Source organism: Oncorhynchus kisutch, linkage group LG3 (genome assembly GCF_002021735.2).
Source record: "Oncorhynchus kisutch isolate 150728-3 linkage group LG3, Okis_V2, whole genome shotgun sequence".
NCBI classification, from domain to species: Eukaryota; Metazoa; Chordata; class Actinopteri; order Salmoniformes; family Salmonidae; genus Oncorhynchus; species Oncorhynchus kisutch.
The window spans coordinates 16,949,008-16,971,887 of NC_034176.2; the positions used below are offsets into that span (position 1 = coordinate 16,949,008).

Genomic DNA, 22,880 nt, shown 5'->3' on the forward strand with positions numbered 1-22,880 from the left:
ACTAGAGCCTAAATTGCATCAGAGAATGTCGGGATGCAGACAATACCGTCTTCAATAGCCCAGTTGTCAAACCTTTTATAGGCCTATTGTGGTCAAAATTATGTTGTTCCTGTGTTTAATATCATATTGTACGACAGCTGATGAAACTAACACTGTAAAAGTGTGAAAACATTTGATCAGAGTTATTACCTGATAGTTGCTGGTTGAAAATAAAATCTACACAGGACCTTCTAATCAGCAGGTTTTCATGGGCAGGAGTTTGGGCTTTTCCATGGTTAATAGACCAATAACAAAGCGAGTTCCAAACAGCTGGTTTCAAATGTTCCCTCCCCACTCAGATCACCCGCAGTCCTAGCAAAATCCCCCCCCCCCCCCCAAAAAAGCCACTTTGAATGAAAATCTATTACAGTAGCAATCGGCGACAGATTTTCATGCGAATATTCTAGAACTCGCATAAATAAAATATGCCATTTTCACAGCAGTGATGTGTTTCCACGGACATGTTGTGGATAAAAGTCTGTGCGTGATGATGTATTTCACACAAAATATACTTTTTCGCTTATGTTTTCATTTACAGAATAAAAATCTAAAGTTCAATGTGTTTCCATCGCATTTTCAGCTCTGCCAATAGTTTTGTCACAAAAACTGTTGTGTTAAATAGCAAATGTGCCTACTCTGGTTTTGGCACGTGCACTCTAGCCAACAGCTCACAGATACAGTGCAGCTAGGGGAGTCTGCATGATGAGATTATTATGGATAAGAGCGAGAATATTTTAACTTGTCAAACGGCAGTCAAGTTTTAATCATCATGTCACCAGAATAAGATCCTCAAAATGTATTGGAAAGGAGCAGCTAGCTCATCACCGGGCACTCTCACCACCCTGTGAAGTTCATCAGAACTTATTTAATCTGTAGCCTAATAAACTACATAGTTTCCCGAGTCATAGTGGGAGAACCACACACCATATTATCGTGTGACTCCAAGTTTACTTCGATATGATGGTTATTATATCAATTTCTGTGCATAAAGGCGTTTCCACCAACAGTTCTCGCATAATTAACTTTACAGACACAAAAAGATCCCACCATGTCAAACGAACAAATGATCTGTGGGCATTTACAAAATTGTACCAAAACTACTTGTTTCCATCATAGCTGTTGTGATTTTTTGGAAACATGGTTTGTGATATTAAACGGCTGCATCGGGCCTTTAAGGTCTGCCAGAGAGAAAAAACATTTTTGGAAAGTCTTTGTATCTCCTCTCATTCCTCATACCTCTCTACTCACTCTACTTCTGTAATATTGGATTCAACTACAAAATGGAAAAAGAGATCTACTTTTCTAACCTGCTGTCTTTTCTACCCTTTACCAGGGGGAATCAAAACATAATTATAATTAAGCAATAATACATTAGAGACCATGTGTTGTGACATTTGTATCATGGCTGTGACGTGGTCATAACCCTGAGATTAAACCAATCTATTATGACCCGCCTATGGAAATATGAGACTCTTGCATGTTGGTTGTTTTGTTCTAAGATGCCCACTAGCCTCACAAGGCTCGTCTGAAGGTAGCCAAGTACCAGTCAAAAAAAATGAAGGGAAGTATTTTGTTTATGGAAGTACTGTAGTTTAGTGCCTAAAAAAAGGGGGTTACATTTAAGAATACATATATAATTTCCTGATCTTTCTTCCTGATCTTCAGATATAGGACAAACACTTCAAAACAAACTACCTTTTGATATATTTTATGACTGTGTTATCTGTTTCTCCATGTATGAATCTGTTATTCAATGTGTTTCTATGGGCTATTAGCGCTAAGGACAAATTCTATGTTTCATCAAATAAATGTTAAATACAAAATACTGTATATTTTATAACTAAAGGGGTCCTAAAATTCCAAATCAAATATCTAAATGATCTTTGGTGTGAACATCTCAAAACAATTCCATATTGTTCTTAGTCGAACTTTGTAGGTTGCTATGGCAAGCAAAAATGGTATCATAAGGAGTGTGAGGTATAGGGGCTGTGAAACTATCTTTGCGGTCCTTTCTAGCTCAGTTGATAGAGTATGGCACTTATAACACCAGGGTAGTGGGTTTGAGGCCATCCGTATGTAAAATTTATGCACGCATGACTGTAAGTCGCTTTTCGATAAAAGTCGCATATATTATCTGCAGTGCATCATTTGTAAACAGTTGTGGTAGAAGTGGATGGTTCCAGAGTCTGGTCTAGTGGTACAGTAGTGCTGATGACTTTAGACCATATCCCCTAGGAATTCTAAACCTGTTTGAGCCCTTCCTATCTAACTACCCCCTCTGCATCTGTCTCCTTATCTCCTTTCTACCACGCTGTCCTAAATAATGGAATACCAAAGGGAATTGGAATTTCGATCTCCTTAAAAAAAGGAATAGAGGTGGTGCTGTAGTAGTTCACTACCTGCTGGGAATTCACAGTCCTGCAAGAGCTCTGCTGCATATCGTCACTTTATTATCAAAGTAAGCTCGTTAGAACGACCACTACAGGCGATAGATACCCAGTCTGTCACTACAGTGCTACATTCCATCAGGGCCGGGGTGATTATAGCCTCTGTTACAGAAACAACCGTCTCTGCCCTTTGCCGTCTCTACCCTCGCATAGTCATAGGAATCAAGAAGGAGGCATGACTCACCTCGATTCATATGTCACCCGAGCCGTTAAATTAATACTGGCTGGCACTTCTCCCCCTCCCTTGTCCCTGCCCTCTTTTCAAGTGGCATCCGCTCACTGACAGCCAGCCCAACTCTGCTGCACAGTCACATTTACATTCACACACCGAGTGTCGGAGACCCAAAGCCTAAGCTGTAGAAACACTCTCAGACGAAATTGACATTTAAAGAGTAGAGCCGAGGCCTTCTTCCTCATACAAGGTAGCAGGTAAATGTGAGGAGTGTCGTTGTGCTTTCCAGGCAGCGCTTTCTGGGAAGCCATTTGACAGTGTTGAGAATAGTAGCCAGAGGGAGATAAGAAAAACGTTTTTGGAGGAAAGGAGAGAGAGGTGGGGGAATGTATTTATTGATTTCAATGGAGAGACCTCTGGATGTGTTTTCAGTTATTAAGGTGGTAATAACTGAATCTCAAAGCACAGTGTAATTTTTATATTTGGCACCCCCTTGTCATATTTATAGTTATTTTTAAAATGATGATTGTAGGCCTACATCACGTTTTCCAAGCCGAGAGTTCGAGCAAATCCTATCCTATCCTATCCTAAAATATGTCATTGCACATATTTACAAGACAACCTATTGCTGGAAGTACACATACTGTGGAACCACTGCTCATAGTTTTATATTCACAAAGTACAGTATATCAAAGTACAGTATCAAACTGCTGTAGGAGTTGCTACTGTGTGAGAAGAGAGAGGGTTCAGCAGATCAGAGAAGAGATGAGTGGAGTGTACACCTCCTGTGGTTAGCATGTATTTTTCATACCAGCATTGTTGTTTGAGGCCCACTTGTGATTGACAGGCAAGTGTCATTGCTACAGAAGCATGTTAGGGAGGGGGCGGGTGGGGAAGAGGGGGACGGACATGTGGGAGGGAATATGTGCAGAGAGTGATCATGTTTTCACCATGTGCACAGGAAGTCCGCTCCCGTCGGCTGTCATCAATGTCAACCCCGGGGCATTGTGGGTCTCCAAAGAGTTCCTATGTCACCTCTCCTTACTGTAGCCTTAACCTCATATAACCATCCGGGATGTCTTGTTCTGTTTCGCTACTCAGATTCCAGTCTAATAATTACGAGGCTACTGTGGACTTCCTAAAACATTCTCATTCTAATGAATGAACACTCACACTCAGGGAGATCCCTTTTCTAATTACATTTACTCCCAATTGTGTGGGGTGTGCTGTTAGTCCTATGTCTATCAAGGGAAATGTAATCTAATTTGTGTGTGTGTGTGTGTGTGTGTGTGTGTGTGTGCGTGTGTGTGTGTGCGTGTGTGTGTGTGTTGTTAAGTTGTTTTTCCAACTACCGAGTGGGTGTTTAATGGAAGGTTTGTGTGTTTGTTTCCAGCTGCTGTCTGAGAGCCAGATCAACATGGTGAAGGTGATGAACTCAGTGAACGATGCTCTCAACTCCATGCAGAAGGAGACAGGGAACCTGAAGAGCAAGTTCAAGGCAGACCTCCAGAGAGCACCTGTTCGCAGTGCCCGGCCCAAAGGCTGCTCCAATGGTAGGCCTATGGATGGACACCAGTGGTGGCTGGTGGAAGGAGAAAAAGGCAATGAGTGCATGGACATCTCCTAACTACACCATGTCAGCTGTAGAAATGGTTGATCCTTTGAGCTGAAGTAAACCATATGTTTGGCCAACTAGATGTATTTAATGCCTGACAAGGCTATTTCACAATTTCACTAGAAGGAAAAAAGCACAGCTTCATACTGAAATATGTTTGCATACTACACCTCTGATGCCACAAATTATTTTTGTAAAAAAATGGCATTTCTATAAAGTACAGGATTTGGACATGATGAAGTGAAGCTGTCTGGACAGATTCAGACGGCTGACTATTAAGAGAAGAAAATGTTGGAGCTCACTGGTTTCATTTAATAATTTCTATGATAAAATCCAGGATTTAAAAGTTAATCTGGTGTCTATCTGATCTCGCTAGGCTCCAGACCTCGGGACTGCAGCGATATCTACGCAAGTGGTCAGCGGGAGGATGGGATCTACTCTGTCTTTCCCATGCACTACCCTGCTGGTTTCCAGGTCTTCTGTGACATGACAACGGACGGAGGAGGATGGACGGTGAGTGTCTGATCCCTGTATCAACCTGTGTCACGCCCAGCTGTTGCGTAGGAGAAACGACGATGTTCATGTATGGTCCCAGCAAACCGGGAACATTCCCAGAACATTAGCTAAGATTCCCTATAAAGATGCATGATGCAAAAATGGCTCTGCCATTTCCTGGTTGCTAAAATTCTAATAGTTCCACTGTTTTCAGTTTATGTGACAAAACAAGAAATGATAGTGTAGAGAATCATTGTACCATCTAATCCGCTATGAAATATATTTGACATAATCAAAAATATAGTATTTTCAAGATTAAGTGCTGTTCAAGTGAAATAATGTGCATATTGTCAACATATGAAGTGCAAAAAAAACTGGGTTGTTTTTGTATGATTTAATTTCCATTAAAACATAATGGGGATGTATTCCAAACGGCTTTAAGGAATACACATTTGCATGCTGAGAATGTTGTGGTAATATTAGGTAAAACTTAAAAATAACATGTTCTTGAAATGTTCTGAGGACCTTCAAGACAAAGTCTTGGCATAAGCTTGCCTTCTAGGCAGTCTCAAAGAAAAATACATATCTCAGACTGACTAAGATGGGCAAAAGAACAGAGACACTGGACAGAGGAACTCTGCCTAGAAGGCCAGCATCACGGTGTCATCTCTTCTCTGTTGCCAATGAGACTGATGTTTTGTGGGTACTATTTAATGAAGCTGCCAGTTGAGGAATTGTGAGGTGTCTGTTTCTCAAACTAGACACTCTAATGTACTTGTCCTCTTGCTCAGTTGTGCACCGCTCCTCTTTCTGTTCTGGTTAGAGACAGTTTGCGCTGTTCTGTGAAGGGAGTAGTTCACAGCGTTGTATGAGATCTTCAGTTTCTTGACAATTTCTCGCATGGAATAGCCTTAATTTCTCAAAACAAGAATAGACTGACGAGTTTCAGAAGAAAGTGCTTTGTTTCTGCCCATTTCGAGCCTGTAATCGAACCCACAAATGCTGATGCTCCAGATACTCAACGAGTCTAAAGAAGGCCAGTTTTATTGCTTCTTTAATCAGAACAACAGTTTTCAGCTGTGTTAACATAATTGCAAAAGGATTTTCTAATGATCAATTAGCCTTTTAAAATGATAAACTTGGATTAGCAAAAACAACATGCCATTGGAACACAGGAGTGATGGTTGCTGATAATGGGCCTCTGTACGCCTATGTAGATATTCCATTTGTCCATATTTTAATGGACAAAAAAATAGCTTTTCTTTCAAAAACAAGGACATTTCTAAGTGGCCCCAAACATTTGAACGGTAGTGTATATATTTTTTATAATAATTATTTTGCAAAAAGTTAGGGCTCAAAACAGGTGGGGCTCTCCCTCACCTGCCTTGAATGACGGGTCGCCACTGACAGTTTAGCAGTTACTCCGGTCGGCCCCAGTGTCAATAAATTATTAAAACCAAAAGCTTACCTTGACTTGGAAAAGTTCCCGTGTTGGACTGTCATAGCCAGCTAGTTAACATAGCATCCCTCTCTGTTTGAGTTGGCTGAACTATCTTTTGCTTTCAGTACTAAATTCATTTTCTGATCCTTTGATTGGGTGGACAACATGTCATTTCATGCTGCAAGAGCTCTGATAGGTTAGCGGTTTCCTCAGGAAGTTGTCATAATTACTGTGTAAGTCTATGGAAGGGGGTGAGAACCATAAGCCTCCTAGGTTTTGTTTTGAAGTTAATGTACCTAGAGGAGAATGGAAGCTAGCTGTCTTCTGGGTACACCATGGTGCTACCCTACAGAGTGCTGTTGAGGCTACTATAGACCTTCATTGCAAAACAGTGTGTTGTAATCAACTATTTGGTGACGTTTCTTTTTACTTGAGTCACAGAGCAGTTAAAAGTATGGCCTTTTCTAAAAGTATTACTCACTAATTCATCAAACACATAGGAGCTTTAATAGTGTTACCATTAGAAAAGTTCTAATTAAGTCTAACTTTCAGGGTATGTTTGGACACATTCATTTGTGTTACTTTTCTCATCAATATTATTGAAGTGACCTCTATCACTTTATTGCTCAAAAGCCAATTATTCTGAATTCTGGTTCTATGAGGGATCACTTAAAAGTGCCTCTTTTACAATTGTCAAATGCATTGCAATGTGTTTCAAATATAATGCCCAATTAACTGTTCAAGTGTCTTGAAGATAATATCCAGGGGCTCTTTGGCTTTCCTACCTCTCTTGCATTTTATGTTGCTCTTGAATGTAATGTAGTACAGAGCATCAAACTTTACATATGACAACATGACATGAGGTCAACAAAAATCCCTGCATGGGGTTTGCTTTATTTGTCGTTGGTCACCCGATGGACATCTTCCTCCCATATGTAAGCAAGTGGACTCCCTATCCCGCTGGTGCAGTTTGAATAAGTTCCATTCATTTCCCCGCCTGCAGTCACAGTCAAGGTCTGCAGAAACCCCCCAGATGGCTTGTGCTGAGAGGAGCGGTGGTGAAATGGCATTTTAAACTGAAAAGAGTGTGATATTCATACATTCCCCCCTGCGGGATGGCAATAGCTGAAATAGTGACCTTGCAGCATTGCCTCTATGACTTGTTGAGGTCTCCAGGGCTCTAGAGTCATCTCCCCTTAGCTTGATGTCTAGAGACTGGCTCAGGTTGGTTTAGCAGAGTAGTACCAGGAGACACATTCCCAGACCAAAGAGTCCAATGAATCATTCAAGGAGAGCCCTTTGTTAGTTCTCCATTAAACCAACTGTGGGCAACCACCCCTCATTAGGACCAATGGCTCTGATAAACTAATTAGCCATAGTAAGGCAATTCATAAGGAGAATATTACAGACCAAGCTGTTTCCCACCGACGAGTTTCCTATATTTCTGATACATTTTCTTCTGAGCACATCTCAGCAGTGGGAGATGGAAGGCGAAGAATGGCGCATTTACAAGGAATTAATAGTCACAGCGACCCTATTCATCATCGCTGGCTTCCAGCAGTTTCCTGATGAGGATGCAGTCTCATCTCTCTCTGCACCGCTGAAGAGCTGGGAGCTCTGCTTTCCTGAGGTACAGGAGGGCTGCTGGTACACTCTCAGACATACCCCCCCCTCTCTCCTGCTCTCTCTCTCTCTCCACTCTCTCTCTCCTCTTTTTCCTCCATTTGTTTGCCATATAAACACATGAATAGAATATGAATGAGGAAGCCAATTTATGATGTGTGGTACGAGCCTTAGTCAAGTGCTTCCTCCAAGGTCATAGTGTTGGAATCCAGTATTACCATAGTGTTAGCCTCGTGAGAAAGCCAGATCATATCATACAGCCCTAATGGAAAGCATGGATGAAGGTACACTACATGGCCAAACATATGTAGACACCTGCTCATCGAACATCTCATTCCAAAATCATGGGCATTAATATGGAATTTGCTTTAACAGCCTCCACTCTTCTGGGAGGCTCTTTCCACTAGATGTTGGAACATTGCTGTTGGCACTTGATTCCATTCAGCCACAAGAGCATTAGTGAGTTTGGGCACTGATGTTGGGCGATTAGGCCTGGCTCGCAGTCGGCATTCCAATTAATCCCAAAGGTGTTCGATGGGATTGAGGTCAGGGCTCTGTGCAGGCCAGTCAAATTCTTCAACACCGATCTCAACAAACCATTTCTGTATGGACCTCGCTTTCTGCACGGGGGCATTGTCATGCGGAAACAGAAAATGTCCTTCCCTAAACTTTTGCCACAAAGTTGGAAGCACAAAATCGTCTAGAATGTCATTTTATGCTGTAATGTTAAGATTTCTCTTCACTGGAACTAATGGGACTAGCCCAAACCATGAAAAACAGCCACAGAACATTAATCCTCCTCCACCAAAGTTTACAGTTGGCACTATGTATTCGGGCAGGTAGCGTTCTCTTGGCATCTGCCAAACCCAGATTAGTCTGTTGGACTGCCAGATGGTGAAGCGTGATTCACCAATCCAGCAGACTCGTTGCATTGCGCATGGTAATCTTAGGCTTACAGTATGTGCGGCTGCTCGACCATGGAAACCCATTTCACGAAGCTCCCTACGAACAGTTCCTGTGCTGACGTTGCTTCCAGAGGCAGTTTGGAACTCGGTAGTGATTGTTGCAAAAGAGGACAGACTATTTTTAATGCCCTACACGCTTCAGCACTTGTTGGTCCAGTTCTGTGAGCTTATGTGGCCTACCACTTCACGGCTGAGCTGTTGTTGCTCCTAGACATTTCAACAATAACAGCACTTAGTTGACTGGGGCAGCTCTAGCAGGGCAGACATTTGACGGACTGACTAGTTGGAAAGGTGGCATCCTATGACAGTGCCACATTGAAAGTCACTGAGCTCTTGGAGATTGGAGATTGGAGATTGTTTGGCTGTGTGCTCAATTTTATACACCTGTCAGCAACGGGCGTGGCTGAAATAGCAGAATCCACTCATTTGAAGGGTTTATCCACATACATTTGACCATGTAGTGTATTTTCTCTGAGGCAGCCCTGATGTTGACAAAGTGACAAAGTGAACAGAACAACCACTTAGTGGTTCTTTGTAGTATAATTGGTAGAAAATGGCGCTTTAACATCAAGATAGTGAGTTAGATTTCCGGGACCACCCATCCATAAAATGTATGCACACATAACTGTAAGTAGCTTTGGATAAAATCTTCTGCTAAATGGCATATATTATTATTATTACAAGCCAGAGTGAGTTGGCAGATGTCACTCAGATCACTCTGATTTCAGTTACATGTTGAGGCTTAGCATCAGCTGTGGTGGTGAAGGAAAGGGTTACCTGCTAATAAACATTTAATATAACATTTAATATATATATATATATATATATTCTTTTTTGGTGTACTTTTACCCCATTTTTTACCAATTGGTGGTTACAATCTTGTCCCATCGCTGCAACTCCCCTATGGACTCGGGAGAGGCGATGGTTGAGAGCCATGCATCCTCCGAAACACGACCCTGCCAAGCCGCACTGCTTCTTGACACACTGTTCGCATAAGCCAGCCGCACCAATGTGTCGGTGGAAACACCGTCCAGCTGGCGACTGGGGTCAGCTAGCAGGCGCCTGGCCCGCCACAAGGAGTCGCTAGAGCACGATGGGACAAGGAAATCCTGTCCGTCCAAACCCTCCCCTAACCCGGACGACACTGGGCCAATTGTGCACCGCCTCATGGGTCTCTCGGTCACTGCCGGCTGTGACACAGCCTGGGATCTAATCCAGGTCTGCGATGCAGTGCCTTAGACCAGTGCGCCGCTCGGGAGGCCCCCTGCTAATAAACTTTTTGATAATTAACCGTCCCCCTGGTGGAAGCTCCATAACCAGGTCTTCTTTTCGATGAGCTCCTGAGTGGCGCAGCGATCTAAGGCACTGCATCTCAGTGCTAGAGGTGTCACTACAGACCCTGGTTCGATTCCAGGCTGTTTCACAACCGGCCGCGACCAGGAGACCAATGAGGCGGCGCACAATTGGCCCAGCACTGTTCGATGACGCACTTCTCCTGCGCACCTCCCTGCTCGTCCTCCCAGTGTCCGTGTCCTTTTTGGCTTAGGAGTCTGTTCCCTCAACCTTTTCTCTGGAAGGGGTCTTCTGAGGACAGACAGCTCTGTAGTGCAGAGCTCACAGCATAGGAATGAAACCCTTTAGATACCACAATTCGATGGGAGATGGAGGCTAGGTGGTTCAACTTGAATTCACCCGCTTAGACACAGCTACTCATCCGTAGCTTGGGTAGAAAAGGATTTCTTTGTCATCAAACTTGCGTTGCGTTCTGGGTTCGCTGACTTTTTTAGAACTTGCTGCAGCTGGGGTCACGTAGTCCTCCTGTAAATTCTATACTCACAGGTTTTATACCCTTGGGTCAGAAGTGGGCGTAGGCGCCTTTAGGGCAATTCTCTGGGCGTACCAAGTTAATGAGGCAAGGTCCAGATTTTCCTCAAATCCAATTTTAGACAACTAACTTAACATTTCATCTTCCCCAAAACATTCTCCTTGATTTTGATATTTTCCATACAATGTACAATGTATAAACATCAAACATATACTAGGAAAACCCTTCACATTACAATGTTTTCGTAATAACGTCATCTATTAACCTTTAATAACAAAACAAAAATGACATACATTTTCATATTCCATCTATCGTCATGACCACCATTGTGGCTGACGGAAACCATTGTTACAAAGTCCCTTTATTTCATGTTTAATGTTCTGAGGCTGGTTCTCCATAGTACAGCACAAGATTGTGTGTGTGTGTGTGTGTGTGTGTGTGTGTGTGTGTGTGTGTGTGTGTGTGTGTGTGTGTGTGTGTGTGTGTGTGTGTGTGTGTGTGTGTGTGCGTGTGTGCGCGCGTGTGTGTGTGTGTGTGTATGAGAGTGATAGTGTGTGAGTGTGTAGGGCCCTGTGAGTGTGCATAGAGACAGTGCAAAGATTTTAATAAAAGCTCAATAAATAAACTCAGATAGTCCATGAAGCTATTTTGTTAGCTATTTGTCAGTCAAATGGGTAAAAAATATTATGATGCCTCCTTCATATACTGTAGATTTTTAATTCTTAATGGGTTTGAATTCATCATTAGACATGCCTGGAATTGGAAATCCAATGTAATTTTCATCCACAATATTTCAGCAGTAGATTTTCCACAGTTCCTGTCTGAATTGGTTAAATATGATCTAGGCAGGCGATTGAACTTCCGTTGCTGACATCAAGTCAAAATGTATTTGTCACATTGGACAAATACACAGGTGTAGTAGACCTTAGCGTGAAATGCTTACTTACAAGCCCTTAACCAACATTGCAGTTCAAGAAATAGAGTTAAGAAAATATTTACTAAATAAATCAAATAAAAATATATAAAAGTAACACAAGAAAATTACATAACAATAACTAGGCTTTATACAGGGGGTACCGGTGCTGAGTCAATGTGCGGGTGTAGAGGTTAGTCGTGGTAATTTGTAAAGTGACTATGCATAGATAATAAACAGCGAGTAGCAGCATTGTAAAAAGCAAAGGGTTGGTCAATGCAAATAGTCCGGGTGGCCGTTTGATGAAGTGTTCGGCAGTCTTATGGCTTGGGGGTAAAAGCTGGTAAGGAGCCTTTTGGTCCTAGACTTGGTGCTCAGGTACCGCTGGAGACTTTGATAATTTTTTAGGCATTCTTCTGACACCGCCAAGTATATACAGTTGAAGTCGGAGGTTCACCTTAGCCAAATACATTTAAACTCAGTTTTTCACAATTCCTTTTTTTTATCATATTCCCAGTGGGTCAGAAGTTTACATACACTCGATTTGTATTTGGTAGCATTGCCATTAAATTGTTTAATTTGGGTCAAATGTTTCAGGTAGCCTTCCACAAGCGTCCCACAATAAGTTGGGTGAATTTTGGCCCATTCCTCCTGACAGAGCTGGTGTAACTGAGTCAGGTTTATAGGCCTCCTTGCTCGCACATGCTTTTTCAGTTCTGCCCACACATTTTCTATAGGATTGAGGTCGGGGCTTTGTGATGGCTACTCCAATACCTTGACTTTGTTGTCCTTAAGCCATTTTGACACAACTTTGGAAGTATGCTTGGGGTCATTATCCATTTGGAAGACCCATTTGCAACCAAGCTTTAACTTCCTGACTGATGTCTTGAGATGTTGCTTCAATATATCTACGTAATTTTCCTGCCTCATGATGCCATCTATTTTGTGAAGTGCACCAGTCCCTCCTACTGCAAAGCACACACACAAAATGATGCTGCCACCTCCGTGATTCACTGTTGGGATGGTGTTGTTCGGCTTGCAAGCTTCCCCCTTTTTCCTCCAAACATAACGATGGTCATTTTGGCCAAACGGTTCCCTTGTTTGATCAGACCAGAGGACTTTTCTCCAAAAAGTATGATCTTTGTCCCCATGTGCAGTTGCAAACCGTAGTCTGGCTGTTTTGTGGCAGTTTTGGAGCAGTGGTTTCTTCCTTGTTGAGCGGCCTTTCAGGTTATGTCGATATAGGACTCGTTTTACTGTGGATATAGATACTTTTGTAACTGGTTCCTCCAGCTTCTTCACAAGGTCCTTTGCGGTTGTTCTGGGATTGATTTGTACTTTTCGCACCAAAGTACGTTCATCTCTAGGAGACAGAACGCGTCTCCTTCCTGAGCAGTATGACGGCTGCGTGGTCCCATCATGTTTATACTTGCATACTATTGTCTATATAGATGAACGTTGTACCTTCAGGCGTTTGGAAATTGCTCCCAAGGATGAGCCAGACTTGTGGAGGTCCACAATTTCTTTCCTAAGGTCTTGGCTGATTTCTTTTGATTTTCCCATGATGCAGAGGCACTGAGTTTGAAGGTAGGCCTTGAAATACAACCACAGGTACACCTCCAATTGACTCAAATTATGTCAATTAGCCTAACAGAAGCTTCTCAAGCCATCATTTTTTAAAAGCTGTTTAAAGGCACAGTTAACTTAGTGTATGTTAACCTCTGACCCACTGGAATTGTGATACAGTGAATTATAAGTGACATAATCTGTCTATAAACAATTGTTGGAAAAATTACTTGTGTCAAGTAGATGTCCTAACCGACTTGCCAAAACTATAGTGTATTAACAAGAAATTTGTGGAGTGGTTTAATGACTCCAACCTAAGTGTATGTATGCTTCCAACTTCAACTGTATTTACTGTACGTTTGTTTATGTGTAACTCTGTGTTGCTGTTTTTGTCGCACTGCTTTGCTTTATCTTGGCCAGGTCGCAGTTGTAAATGAGAACTTGTTCTCAACTGGCCTACCTGGTTAAATAAAGGTGAAATAAATAAATAATGGGGGCCTGTTCGGCCCTCCTTTTCCTATAGTCCACGATCAGCTCCTTTGTCTTGCTGACATTGAGGGAGAGGTTGTTGTCCTGGCACCACACTGCCAGGTCTCTGACCTCCTCCCTATAGTCTGTCTCACCATTGTCGGTGATCAGTCACTGTTGTGTCATCAGCAAACTTAATGATTGTGATGGTGTCGTGCTTGGCCAAGCACTCATGGGTGACCATGGAGTACAGGAGGGGTCTAAGCACGCACCCCTGAGAGGCTCCAGTTTTGAGGATCAGCGTGGCAGATGTGTTGTTGCCTACCTTTAACCCATCAGGAAGTCCAGGATCCATTTGCAGAGGGAGGTGTTTAGCCCCAGGGACCTTAGCTTAGTGGTGAACGCTGAGCTGTAGTCAATGAACAGCATTCTCACAGATCCGGTGTAGTAGGATTCAATCTTAGTCCTGACGCTTTGCCTGTTTGATTGTTCATCTGAGGGCATAGTGGGATATCTTTGAAGTGTCCGTATTAGTGTCCTGCTCCTTGAAAGCGGCAGCTCTAGCCTTTAGCTCAGTGCGGATGTTGCCTGTCATCCATGGCTTCTAGTTCAGAAATGTACGTACGGTCACTGTGGGGACGATGTTGTCTATGCACTTATTGATGAAGCCGGTGACTGAGGTGGTATACTCCTCATTGTGATTGGATGAATTCCGGAACATATTCCAGTCTGTGCTACCAAAACAGTCCTGTAGCATAGCATCTGACCACTTCTGTATTGAGCATGTCACTGGTACTTCCTGCTTTCGTTTTTGCTCTTAAGCAGGAATCAGGAGGATAGAGGTATGGTCAGATTTGCCAAATGAAGAGAGAGGGAGAGCTTTGTATGTGTCTCTGTGTGTGGAGTAACATTGGTCTCTAGTTTTTTTCCTCTGCTTGCACATGTGATATGCTGGCAGAAATGAGTTATAACAGATTTAAGTTTGCCTAGATTACCTTATATCTACCAGCACGTCGCATGTGCAAGCACAGGGGGGAAAAACTCTGTTTAATCCATAAACAGAGACGCAGGATAAGAGAAGGAGGGCATGGGGGAAATGGAGTGGCAGTGGATCTACGCACAGTTTCCACAAGACAAGTGTGACCCAGATAAGACTGAATTCCTCTAGTGTGCTTCTGCACTTCAAAGTGTAGAAGTGTAGAAGTGACAGTATGGTTTGGAGAATATTGTTGGGTCAGTGTATGTAACACAGGAGGTTGGTGGCACCTTAATTGGGGAGAATGGGCACGTGGTAATGGCTGGAGCGAAATAGGTGGAAAGGTATCAACAACATCAAACACATCATTTCCACGTGTTTAATGCCATTCTATTCGCTCCATTCCAGCTACTATTATGAGCTATCCTCCTCTCAGCAGACTCCACTGGTATATAAGTATATCCATGATGTTGTTGGGTACAATGGAAGACAGAATAGGGTTGTGCTCATTAGGGCATACAATGGAAAACATTTTAAAACATTTAGAAATTAAAATGAGCATTTCTTATTGGGAAATTCCAAATAATTCACTGTTACGCGTTCAGTTTCTCTCCTCCACTTATTCCATGTTTCATCTAAAGCTTTTGCCACTTACAGAAAGTCTGATACATTCTCCAAATGGATGTTGGCAAGTCACATAATTTGAGTTGAGGTTCAAAGCTCTTGAACATCTTTGATTCTGTCAACACAAGTCAGACTTGACCCAACAGCAAATGAAAAGCTGAAGGTCTAAGTCTACCCCAATCGGCTTGTGACAGCACCTCAGCCTTGCTCCCTCTCTGTGTCCAAATAGAAAAACTTACAGCTTATTGGAGCTCGCTAAGCAGTTTATCAGTAATAGAAAAGGATTACAAGGGCTTCATTTGCAAAGGTAAGTAGAGCAGTGCTTTACAGGTGGCCTTTATTGCGTTTGGCTTGTTAGCACTGCATTTACGGTGTGGCTCCATAATCCTAAACAGATTCAATTAACAGTGCCAGACATTAAAGACCTTACTTTAAGTCCTACTCCAGTCTATTTTTTCAGCTCATTTATCACCTGATTTACTTAACAAAAGGCACAACTCAATACGTGATCCAGGCATCCTCATGACATGGCACAAGTGGTGGGGAGGCCGAGTGGGGAGGCCGATCATCAGAGAACACCATCAGACCATCTCCTCGAATTGCCTCCCGATGAAGTTTTCACTTGTGTCTAAAAAACACTATTTTGGTCAAAACATATTTTTTCTACCCCATACATGTGTGTGCATTACTCTATTCATATGTGGGATGTTGTTGTTCAACAGGAAAACATTTTAAAAATTGTTTTAAATTGCTTTGGAAAGGCCCAGGGAGACCACAGGCAGTTCAGAGTGAAAGCAAATAGTATGCTATTTGGATCTTCAGACAATAGTAGATTGCCTTTCTCATGTTTAAAGACACAGCAATGGACATTTTATACTGTCGCTTTTGGTCATGGAATAACCTATGCAGTTATGATACAGATATTCTTAGTTCCCCATTGTATTTCTGGTGTTTGGGACACTGTGTACTTTAACATGTGCATTCATGTGTGGTCATAACCGATCAGATGAACCTAATACTTTTATTGATCAAATCTGTATAGAGAATCATGAAGTGGCTTTTGCTGTGTGATCTATTTGAGAAAATGTACAGTTGGAATAAAAAGCCTTTGTTGTGGTGGAGTGATGCACTTTCTCTCTGAGGCTTTGAAAGCTGGCGTTGGTCAGCCAGAGAAAAAGTAGGGGTCATGACACACAAGGGGGTGTAGCAATCTTGCACAACAGAATGACGTCAATGGGAATGACTTTGGGCTAGAATGGTGCTGTGCTATTGGAAAGTGGTTTACAGGGACACTCTGTAGCCCATCTGTCTTTTGGGCTTGTTAACAGGCCTGTATGGAGCCTTGTGATGGAACTGGGTAAGTTCTGTTGAGCAGAAGACTGTAGGGAAGAGCAATTTGTACTGCCAACGTGATGTACAGATTAATTTGAACCAATTTGCTACAGCATGATAATAATCCTGCGGCAACAGGAAATGTATTATTGTGTGGATTATAATTAATGGACATTCTTTGTAGGGGTTGTATATTTTTCGCTAAGGCAAATCAAGTCTGACATTTTAAAGTGGAAATTACAAACTTCAGAAACTGCTTTAAACCTTGAATACACTACAAGTTTTCATTTCCTGCAGTGCAGGAAAATTGTCAGAAATAAATTAAGATAAAATTAATATCCTACTTCTGTAACGACAACAGGAGCTTTGAAAATATGCCGGCATTGTGTACTTGTGGAACTGTCAATATGTTGACTATTGTTGCTGGTAGTAGTAGTAGTTGTGGGCCAATAAATGAAAGTTCGCTGGTTTGAATACCTGAGCTGACAAGGTGAAAAATATCTGTCAATGTGCGCTTGAGCAAACCCTAATTACTCTACGTCAGGTATTCCCAAACTAGGATACGTACGTGCAATGTACGCGTGATTCACATTTAAATATACAGTATATATTTTTTAAATGTAATGGTATTTAAAAAATACCTTTCTTCACATTTTCAAATAGTACATTTATATTTTCCAACTGGCTATACATTTGGGTGAGTTTTTTTCTCGCCTGAGTAGCCTCGTTTCAGTGCCAAAAATAAAATTAAACCATCTAATGTTCAGCGAAATAACAACACAATGTCAAATACATGTAGCCTAGTCAAATAATTACCATCCAATCACATGAACCATTACTCTCTCGCGGAAAACCTTCACTCTTGCACAGACATTTAGAAACGAATCATGACCTTTGAAAAATAAGCCATGGGAGTTTTTTGAGCGAGAATAAAGACGACTTTCGAGTAGTAAGACATGTGTAAAAGCAACAGATACCATTAATAAGAAGGGGCTAGAAGCGTCTTATATGGTGGGCTACCGAGTAGCTAGGACAGGCAAGCCCCATACTATTGTGGAGGACTTCATTCTTCCTGCCAAAGGCCAAAAAGACTATGCGGACAATGCCTTCATCAAACATTACTGTTTCACGACGCATCAGTGACATGGCAGATGTTTTGAAACAATTACTGCTTCTTATACAAGCCAGTCAATTATATGTGTTACATCTGGATGAGTCAACAGACATGGCAGGCCTGGCACAGCTCCTGGTATTTGTCCGTTACGTTTGTGGGAGGTCAATTAAGGAAGAGATCCTCATCTGCAAACCACTGGAAACCAGGATAACATGAGAGGATATTTTTTAAGTATGGACAGCTTTGTGACATCAAATGGACTTTGGTGGTCAAGATGTGGTGGTGTCTGTACTGATGGTGCAAAAGCCATGACAGGGAGACATAGTGGAGTGGGATCGCGTGTGCAAGCAGTTGCTCCCGACGCCATTTGGGTACACTGCAGCATCCACCGAGAGGCTCTTGCTGCCAAAGGAATGCCTGACAGCTTGAAAGACATTTTGAACACTACAGTGTAAACACTTCCGGCGCCGACAGAGATGGCCACCTCGCTTCGCGGTCCTAGGAAACTATGCATTATTTTGTTTTTTTATGTGTTATTTCTTACATTGTTACCCCAGGAAATCTTAGGTTTTATTACATACAGTCAGGAGGAACTATTGGATATAAGTGCAGCGTCAACTCACCAACATTACAATCAGGAATATGATTTTCCCGAAGCAGATCCTCTGTTTGGTCCACCACCCAGGACAATGGATCGGATCCCAACTGGCGATCCAAAACTACGGCGCCGCAGAAGGGGCAGATGGAGCGGTCTTCTGGTTAGGCTCCGTAGACGTGCACATCACGCACCGCTCCCGAGCATACTACTCGCCAATGTCCAGTCTCTTGACAACAAGGTAGACAAAATCCGAGCAAGGGTTGCCATCCAGAGAGACATCAGAGACTGTAACGTTCTTTGTTTCATGGAAACATGTCTCACTCGAGACACGCTAGCCACCTGGTTTCTTCATGCATCCTGTCGACAGAAACAAGCATCTCTCTGGTAAGAAGAAGGGCAGGGGTTTATGCCTTGTGATTAACGAGATGTGGTGTGATCATAACAACATACAGGAACTCAAGTCCTTTTGTTCACCTGACCTAGAATTCCTTACAATCAAATGCCGACCGCATTATCTACCAAGAGAATTCTCTTCAATCATAATCACTGTTGTGTATATTCCCCCCCAAGCAGACACATCAACGGCCTTGAAAGAACTTCATTTGACTCTATGTAAATTGGAAACCACATATCCCGAGGCTGCATTTATTGTAGCTGGGGATTTTAACAAGGCTAATCCGAAAAAAAGGCTCCCTAAATTTTATCAGCATATCAATTGCGCGACCCGGGCTGGCAAAACCCTGGATCATTGTTATTCTAACTTCTGAGACGCATATAAAGCCCCCCTTTCGGAAAAGATGATCACGACTCCATTTTGTTGCTCCCAGCCTACAGACAGAAACTAAAACAGGAAGCACCTGTGCTCAGGTCTGTTCAACGCTGGTCCGACCAATCGGATTCCACGCTTCAAGATTGCTTCGATCACGTGGACTGGGATGTGTTCTGCATAGCGTCGAACAACAACATTGATGAATACGGTGATTCGGTGAGCGAGTTTATTTGCACGTGCATCGGTGATGTTGTATCCACAGCGTCTATTAAAACAGTCCCCAACCAGAAACCGTAAAACTGAAAGTGCAAACCACTGCTTTTAATCAGGGCAAGGTGACCGGAAACATGACCGAATACAAACAGTGTAGCTATTCCCACCGCAGGGCAATCAAACAAGCTAAGCGTCAGTATAGAGACAAAGTAGAGTCGCAATTCAACGGCTCATGAACGAGAGGTAAGTGGCAGGGTCTACAGTCAATCACGGACTACAAAGAAAGACCTCGATGTCTTGCTCCCAGACAAATTAAACAACTTCTTTGCTTGCTTTAAGGACAATACAGTGCCACTGACACGGCCCACTACCAAAACCTGCAGGCTCTTCTTCACTGCAGCCAAGGTGAGTAAAACATTTAAACGTGTTAACCCTCGCAATGCTGCAGGCCCAGACGGCATCCCCAGCCGCGTCCTCAGAGCATGCGCAGACCAGCTGGCTGGTGTGTTTATGGACATATTCAATCAATCCTTATCCCAGTCAGCTGTTCCCACATATTTCAAGAGGGCCACCATTGTTCCTGTTCCCAAGAAAGCTAAGGTAACTGAGCTAAACGACTACCGCCCCGTAGCACTCACTTCCGTCATCATGAAGTGCTTTGAGAGACTAGTCAAGGACTATATCACCTCCACCCTACCTGACACCCTAGACCCACTCCAATTTGCTTACCGCCCAAATAGGTCCACAGACGATGCAATCTCAACCACACTGCACACTGCCCTAACCCATCTGGACAAGAGGAATACCTATGTGAGAATGCTGTTCATCGACTACAGCTTGGCATTCAACACCATAGTACCCTCCAAGCTCGTCATCAAGCTCGAGACCCTGGGTCTCGACCCCGCCCTGTGCAACTGGGTACAGGACTTCCTGACGGGCCGCCCCAGGGTGGTGAGGGTAGGCAACAACATCTCCACCCCGCTGATCCTCGACACTGGGGCCCCACAAGGGTGCGTTCTGAGCCCTCTCCTGTACTCCCTGTTCACCCACGACTGCGTGGCCACGCACGCCTCCAACTCAATCATCAAGTTTGCGGATGACACAACAGTGGTAGGCTTGATTACCAACAACGACTAGACGGCCTACAGGGAGGAGGTGAGGGCCCTCAGAGTGTGGTGTCAGGAAAATAACCTCACACTCAACGTCAACAAAACTAAGGAGATGATTGTGGACTTCAGGAAACAGCAGAGGGAACACCCCCCTATCCACATCGATGGAACAGTAGTGGAGAGGGTAGTAAGTTTTAAGTTCCTCGGCATACACATCACAGACAAACTGAATTGGTCCACTCACACAGACAGCATCGTGAAGAAGGCGCAGCAGCGCCTCTTCAACCTCAGGAGGCTGAAGAAATTTGGCTTGTCACTAAAAGCACTCACAAACTTCTACAGATGCACAATCGAGAGCATCCTGGCGGGCTGTATCACCGCCTGGTACGGCAACTGCTCCGCCCACAACCGTAAGGCTCTCCAGAGGGTAGTGAGGTCTGCACAACGCATCACCGGGGGCAAACTACCTGCCCTCCAGGACACCTACACCACCCGATGTTACAGGAAGGCCATAAAGATCATCAAGGACAACAACCACCCGAGCCACTGCCTGTTCACCCCGCTATCATCCAGAAGGCGAGGTCAGTACAGGTGCATCAAAGCTGGGACCGAGAGACTGAAAAACAGCTTCTATCTCAAGGCCATCAGACTGTTAAAAAGCCATCACTAACATTGAGTGGCTGCTGCCAACACACTGACTCAACTCCAGCCACTTTAATAATGGGAATTGATGGGAAATGACGTAAAATATATCACTAGCCACTTTAAACAATGCTACCTAATATAATGTTTACATACCCTACATTATTCATCTCATATGTATACGTATATACTGTACTCTATATCATCTACTGCATCCTTATGTAATACATGTATCACTAGCCACTTTAACTATGCCACTTTGTTTACATGCTCATCTCATATGTATATACTGTGCTCGATACCATCTACTGTATCTTGCCTATGCTGCTCTGTACCATCACTCATTCATATATCTTTATGTACATATTCTTTATCCCCTCACACTGTGTATAAGACAGTAGTTTTTTTGGAATTGTTAGTTAGATTACTTGTTGGATTATTACTGCATTGTCAGAACTAGAAGCACAAGCATTTCGCTACACTCGCATTAACATCTGCTAACCATGTGTATGTGACAAATAAAATTTGATTTGATTTGATTTTGAGACAAGACAGTAACTACTAACAATTGGATACCATGAAAAAGGGGGAATGAATAAATAAATAAAATTGCAATGTGAAAGTTTAATTTAAATCAGAAGCCACTGCCAGATTTCTGGATAGGGCTGCGCTCAGAGTTTCTTGCCTTGGCAAATCACACTGTTAAGACACTGATGCCCTTCGAAGAAAACGTACCTATGTGAGAGTGGATTCTCAGCTCTCACTAGCATGAAAACTAAATACAGGCACAGACTGTGTGTGGAAAATGATTTAAAATTAATTAATAAAAATTCTCTTGAATACAACATTGCAGAGTGCATCCTTTCAAGCACACTCCGTGGTGAGTTATTCACAATTTTTGATGAACAAATAAGGTTTTATATGTAAGATGACTAAATTAAGAGCAAAATTATTGATTATTATTATATTATTATTTGTACCCTGGTCCTATAAGAGCTCTTTGTCACCTCCCACGAGCCGGATTGTGACAAAAAACAAATTCCTATGTTTAATAAATGTATCATATAGTGTGTGTGTGGCAGGCTTAACATGATGGCAAAAAAACCTAAATTTGAGAGTGCGCTGACCCTGGTGCTAGAGGGGGTATGCAGCTGGAGGTTGAATGTTTGAAGGGGTACAGGACTATAAAAAGTTTGGGAACCACTGCTGTAGGGTCACCTTTGTTAATGGCTGACCGTGGCAGTGTGAAATAGGACAAATATAAGCACCCACCAAATTATAAGGAGTAGTAGCAGTAGTCTTAGTAAGAGTCGTTGTATTAGTAGTAGTAGCAATAGTCTTAGTAACAGTAGTTCTATTAGTAGTAGACATAGTAGCAGTAGTCTTAGTAACAGTCAGTGGCAATTGTAGAGTGGAAATCTTGGTGGGTCAAAAAAAAAAGTGGATTGCATGCCAGCACAGCCACTACACAACACTAAACAATGCATTAATTTCACTATAATGGTGACAAATGGTTCCCACAAACTGTTAGCGCCTACATAAAGCTGTCTCAACAGCAGTCCCAAAATCTTATCACTGCTACATTTGACTATCAGTAGAGCCTTGTCTGGCAACAAAACAGTTAAATCAGCAAACTGAGATAAGGAGCAGTCCCTTTAAGAGTATGCTCCTAATCTCAGCTCGTTACCTGTTTAAAAGACACCTGGGAGCCAGAAATCTTTTTGATTGAGAGGGGGTCAAATACTTATTTCCCTCATTAAAATGCAAATCAACCTATAACATTTTTGACATGTGTTTATTTATTTTTTTTTTTTCTGGATTTTTGTTGTTGTTATTCTGTCTCTCATTGTTCAAATAATCCTACCATTAAAATTATAGACGGTTTATTTCTTTGTCAGTGGGTAAACATACAAAATCAGCAGGGGATCAAATAC

General features: G+C 42.6%; 1 protein-coding gene across 2 annotated transcripts in view; it reads left to right on the forward strand.

Moving 5' to 3' along the window:
* Positions 1–22,880, forward strand: part of fibcd1a (fibrinogen C domain containing 1a) — a 97,334-nt gene that overhangs the window by 31,878 nt on the left and 42,576 nt on the right. For both annotated transcript variants that reach the window (XM_031817853.1, XM_020468489.2), the window contains 2 exons: positions 4,052–4,211; positions 4,650–4,786. In XM_031817853.1, the coding sequence (XP_031673713.1) occupies positions 4,052–4,211; positions 4,650–4,786 (297 nt within the window). The remainder of the gene's footprint in view (positions 1–4,051; positions 4,212–4,649; positions 4,787–22,880) is intronic.